This window comes from Curcuma longa, chromosome 8 (assembly GCF_044706935.1).
Source record: "Curcuma longa cultivar G26 ecotype Majalengka, Jawa Barat chromosome 8, ITB_CL_G26_1.1, whole genome shotgun sequence".
NCBI classification, from domain to species: Eukaryota; Viridiplantae; Streptophyta; class Magnoliopsida; order Zingiberales; family Zingiberaceae; genus Curcuma; species Curcuma longa.
The window spans coordinates 5,711,834-5,717,614 of record NC_133868.1 but is presented as its reverse complement, the minus strand read 5'-3'; the positions used below and the strand labels follow the sequence as shown (position 1 = coordinate 5,717,614).

General features: G+C 34.9%; 1 protein-coding gene across 1 annotated transcript; it reads right to left on the bottom strand.

The window, feature by feature from the left end:
* Positions 1-3,582: 3,582 nt before the first annotated feature.
* LOC141833901 (flap endonuclease 1-A-like) lies at positions 3,583-4,926 on the bottom strand. Its single transcript, XM_074721405.1, has 6 exons — positions 4,832-4,926; positions 4,584-4,692; positions 4,456-4,512; positions 4,311-4,357; positions 4,176-4,230; positions 3,583-3,853 (listed from the first exon to the last, which is right to left on the bottom strand). The coding sequence occupies exons 1-6, from the start codon at positions 4,924-4,926 to the stop codon at positions 3,779-3,781; spliced, it is 438 nt and encodes a 145-aa protein (XP_074577506.1). The 3' UTR covers positions 3,583-3,778.
* Positions 4,927-5,781: the final 855 nt, after the last annotated feature.

Sequence of the window (5,781 nt, the reverse complement as noted above, 5' to 3'; positions counted from 1 at the left end):
AAATCGAATCGAACCACCGTTTATTCAAAATAAACGGCGCTTTCGCCTCTGCGGCCCAGTTAGGGCTACATTTTGATTGTATATTTATTTAAAGAATTTATTCGTGTTTGGGTAGAACCGTCAATTAGAATTACATTGCATTAGATTGGTCCGTTCGTCAAATAATATAAGTGAATTGAGTTAGTATTTTATCCGAGATAATAATCTTCATTGTTGTGATAAACTGTAATTTTTTGATATACCTCCTTATAAATGATCATCATTGAATCAATTATATAGGACCGTTGAAATTATGGATTTCATCTTTTATTTTATTGAAGAGTTAGTATTTTATCAATCCATTTTAAGATATATTGTCTAGGCACGCGACCTGCGTCGATCAATCCGCGGTGGCCTTGTATCAATTCGTGAGTTGAAAATTTTTTTTCTAAAATTTTAATGAGCTCGTGAGCTTAAGTAAGTCATCTAACTCACAACCAACTTTAAAATTTTTTATATTTTATATTATTTTTTAAAATTTTTTTTGATGGATTCATGAGTTTAATATACTTAATTCGTAATTTAAATATAAAAATTTTAAATATATATATATATATATTTAATTTTTTGGTAAACTCATGGATTGATCCATCTAACTTGCAATTCGTTTTGAATTAGAGATTTTCTAATCTGCAAAGCTAATGGATCTTCCTGTCCTACCCCATCATATAATGGGGTTTTGATAAATTGATCCATCCCATCGTGGATTGATCCGTTGGACCGAGCTATCTTTGGATGAGGTTAGGATATTCACCATGGAGGGTAAGTGTTACTTTGTAGACTAATCAAGAGGGTAAGTGTTACCCTCGAGGATATTTCACTTTGCTCAAGATCAACTACTGTTGTTATTCTTCCTATTGAATGAACATGAAATCAAAATAATTCTGTTAGATTATCGAGTTAAAGATTATCACTGGTAAATAGGAGATCGACTCGATTAAAGCGGTGCTTTCTTCCAACTGATGGCCTAGAAAAAACAAGAGAGAATGGGAACCCATGAGTCGATTAAGCTCTCTCATTTTTCACAAAAAAAAAAAAAAAAAGTAAAATTTATCATCTCAATGACATTACACTGTCAATTTTAAAATCATCTGTAAAATATTAAATTAAAAAATTATAGAAGTTCTCTCTAACTTTTACACTGTCGCTATCAAACTTCTAATCGGACAGAAGTGAAATTTTAAAAGAAATCTCTGATTGATTGATGTGACGGCTTGCAAAAGTTGCTATAGTAGATTTTGGGTCGATTTATCACAGATTTGAAAAATTCTCAAATAAGGCATCGTATTTTGAAAAGATACTCAAAATGATACTTAATATAAAAAATTCAATATGAATAAAGCATGACACTCATAATTATATATAGTAGTTTTCATTGTATATCAGTAGGATCCACTACCAATGTGAATATCATGTTCCATTTATATTAGGAGTTTTCATATTAAGTATCATTTCCCTTTTGAAATTATCGTAAGGACTCTCACTTATTTACAATTGTCTCATCCCTTCTATCAATATTAAAATATTAAATATAAAAATTATTTATATGATTTAAATGTATCTTTTTCTCTATCTTTTCATTATGCCCTGTTTACTTGGGAGGGCGGAAAGCAAATCAGAGGAAAACTTTCCTCAGTATGTATTCATTCATCGTTTACTTTTACAAATTTTTAAGAAAGGATGGAAATTTTATCCATCAGCGAATCATTTTTTCCTAAAAATCCATCACCCCGAAATCGGGCGAAACAAGGACGGACGGGCGGATGAGTGAGCTGCTTCACATGTGCCGCCGTGCTCCGCGCGGACAGCAGGGTGTCGTCAGAGGTGAAGGGGCCGCGTTGGCCAGCACGAGGCGGTAGTAATGGTTGTCGAACTTGTGCGTCGACGTCGGGTCCATCGAGACGGTGTTTTTGCTCGTCGACGGGCACTGCTTCCTCAACGCCGCCGCGTACTTCGTGTCCAGCCTAGGGTCCGCCGAGTCCAGCCGCTTCGAGAAAGCGTCGCAGTGCGTAATGCCCACCGAGTGAGCTCTGGAGAGGACGATCATCTCACTTTGGCTCAAGCCCTTGGAGACGAACAAGTCAATGAGCTCGGCGAGCTTGAAGTCCGGCGAAGGGAGGATGTCGGTGTCGGAGGCAACAGAGATCCTTCCGTCTCTTCTCCCGGACGGCGAAGGGAGGATGTCGGTTGATCTGGGCGTCCTTCTCCGCCGTGCTCCAGGTGCCCGTCGATGGTGGCGGCGACGGCAAGGGTTTTCCGAAGAACCATCGGAAAAGCAGAATAGCGTCTTCCTCTCCCCCTGCGGCGGAATGCTTTTCCACCGTTTACTCTCCCTGCGGCAAGGGATTTCCTTTCTTTTCCCTAGGGATTTATTTTCCCTAGGGATTTCTTTCTTTTCTTCATCCGCTGTATGAAATAAACATAGCATTAGTGATAAGTCTCTCTTTCTTTCTCACATATCTATTTATAATACTCAAATTTATTTTTTAAAAATTAACAATTAAAATAAAAATCAAAATTTAATATCAAATCTTACTTCTCCAAACTCACTCTACTCTTCCATGTGATTATAAATTTATAAAAATTTTAAATAATTTAAATATATAAGTGAATTTCGATTAAAATACATTGATTAATTTAAAAAATTTTAATTGTATCCATTCCAAATCATATCAATTTTTAAAGTGCTAAGGAGTCTAAATTAAATGTATGAGTATGCTCAAGCTTCCTTAATAGTGACAAAGAAAAAAAAATATTCAACTAGGACAGGTTCATTTGAAAGTTAGTATAATACTATCAAGATTGATAAGACTCACTATTGATAGACATTGACTATTTGATTTCTACAAACTTACACTGATTCGGTCGGATTGAATGAGTGAAAAATAAATATAATATCAAACTGTGATTTCAATCAAGAGCCTACGTGGGAAAATCAAACCTAACTTGAACCTAATAAGTTCTAATGAAGGGCCTTATTTGATGCATCAAATAACATTCTGTGCTTGAATTTCTTACTGACAATTAACAAATAATCCTTATCAATTGATCGATAGCCGCAAGATTCATTTTCTGCTACTTGCATACGACAGTTTTAGCTTGAAAATGACAGTGGAAAACCTAATTCAACCATTATTCTTTGTGTTCTTCACAAAATAAAATGAAAAACTCAAAATATATAAAAAAAAAACTAACTTATTCAATATTTTAATCGATGAATATACATCAATTCACTCATCTGAATAAAATCGAATGCAAAATTAATATATATTTACCAAATCAATAAAAATAATCACCACACCACAGGGACCCTTTTGTCCGATTTTTTCGAATTTGGTAATAAATGATCAGAGTGTCTCCATTGACCATTTTCAGGGCACTCTTCTCCTTTTGCAAGTTTTCTAAGCACCCCACCACCTCCGATCAATTTGACTTTTCATTGAGCCACCAAAAGAACCAATGCAAACTGAACCATTTAGCTAAGGTTAAATGTCATTCAAATCAGTTCAAATGAGAAAAATTATAATCAGATGCGATCTTAGACGGATTGAATTGGGGATTGGTCACACATATATAACATAAAGCACACTAACAAATGAACGTTCTTAGAAACACGACCAGACAGTGAGAATCATATGCCAAAACAGTATGGTCAAAGGAAATTTAAGATCGTTAGAATCTGAGCCAACAATTCTTATCTGCTAGGAACTACAAGTTTTCTCAGGGTCGAGGGACCTTTCTATTTTTTCTTCTTTCCAGTTCCAGCTTTAGACTTCTTGTTGGTAGAACTTTCTTTTGATGGTTTGTCATTCTCCTGATAAATATTGCAGAACATAAGTTAGAATTCACAGAGCTCTTAAATGTTTATGGCAGTTAAAGCCCCTTAAACATTCATAGGTCAGCCGTAAATGCTTTTGGCACTTGCACCACTTGACCATGTGCACGATTTTGAGTCATTGCATCAAGGCAGAAGCCAGTACCAGAATTGAAATTACAGAATAATATTTTTATAATGTCATTTCTATAATTAAAGAACCACCACTTAATAGCAAAAGACAAACCTAGAATGTGATAAGGCTTCTTTGGGGGTAAAAAAGGAAAACAGGCACACACAAAAGGACCCAACTGAAGCATACCTTTCTTTTGGTGGGGGCGGATGCATTTACAACAGGTTTAAAAAAGGACTCCAAACTGGAGAGAAAAAATCAAAATGATTACATTGATCATAAGCAACAACAAAGTTCAGACAAGATAGAAAAAAGAATTCCTACCGGCCCTGGGAAGATTTGTTCTTGGCCGATTTAATTTTTTCTATTGCCTAGAAAATTTTAGGAGGTGAGATTAACAAACAGTTTAATATAGGGGCTTCCACAATCAACTATTAACAAAGACAATCACTCTGAAGAGGACAAATACCTTAGCAACTCGATCACTGTTGAATCCATTTTCATTCACCAGAAAGGCCAGAAGACCCTGATAAGAGAGAGGAATTCTGTATAAAGATGCCATGGACTTATTAGCACCTAATTAATTTTCATTATTACCTCCTCATCTGGAGCTATCCACTTCAGTTCTGGAACGTCCATGGTCACATTTGGTTCTTTGAACAAGCGTCGAGCTTCTTGATAAGGCCACTCTTCAGGAATTTGATATCTATAATTATACCAAATTTTATAAGAGAAACCACAAGGACCACATCAGAATCCTGATGGATCTTAATTTTTACAAAACCACAACAATTGAAGGTGATGCAACTCAATCTTGCATGAGTGAATGGGGGAAATTGGAGCACCTTTCTTTGTTTATGTTCTCCAAGATATTCTCTATGCAACCATGCTGACGGATGAGCTTCAACGCTGTTTGTCCTCCAATGCCTGATAGAGTCATTCGTATAGCAACATTGCATAGGAAGTTGCAAAAGAAAATAATAAAAAAAAGCTGCTATGTATATTATCTACATAGTAAAAAGAATACATATTCTAGGGATAAGAAATAAAATCCAATGAATGTCCTACGCACATAAAGATGAGTTTTGGAAATATAAATCATAACAAAAATGCATAAAGAACCTAAAACCTAAAATCCAACCATAGAAAGGTAACCAACATTATTTTGTTTTTGTTGAGACAAAACTTCTAGATGCTCAAATCATGAAAAAGCATGACTAACATAGCCGAGGATGGTATCACACTATTTTAAAGGAGTACAAATATGGCATAAAACTTGACAAGAGAATAAAATTGCTTTTACAGAATGATGCAATTTCAATCATTAAACCCAAAAGAGTTGTAATGGGTCATAACTTTTTTAGGAAGAATAATAAACGACAGCATAAACAAATCAATAAAGACACTGCCAATTAAATAGAAAGGTTGTGAAAACGTTTTTGAAAATAGCATCACTGTATGATGTGTATAATTTATTTCATGGAACATCAAATGCAGAAACAGAGTTTTATTTCCTTCAACCAAAAAGAGTTTGTGATCAAACATTAAAAATAAATTGAAATTTCCAAAGCATGAAATAACTATCCAAATCTGTGTTAGATATAGATACTTGGATAATGACACTCAAACAGTGAAACTAAGGGTGAACACCCAAACCCTATTGAACACACAAAAATTTTTAAAAATAGCCATGTCAGAGATTGTGATCATACTCATGTTGAACACTATATCAAGTCTGACTAACATAGATATGGAAGAGCAATATAAACACGGAACAGTTGCAGCACTGACACCA

Bases quoted from the DNA above. Each gene is read 5' to 3' on its own strand.
- LOC141833901 (XM_074721405.1), bottom strand. From the start codon at position 4,926: ATGACTCTATCAGGCATTGGAGGACAAACAGCGTTGAAGCTCATCCGT. The intron at 4,513-4,583 runs GTAATAATGAAA...CTCTCTTATCAG, and splicing joins GGATAGCTCCAGATGAGGAG to GGTCTTCTGGCCTTTCTGGT. The intron at 4,231-4,310 runs GTAGGAATTCTT...TTTTCTCTCCAG, and splicing joins AACAAATCTTCCCAGGGCCG to TTTGGAGTCCTTTTTTAAAC.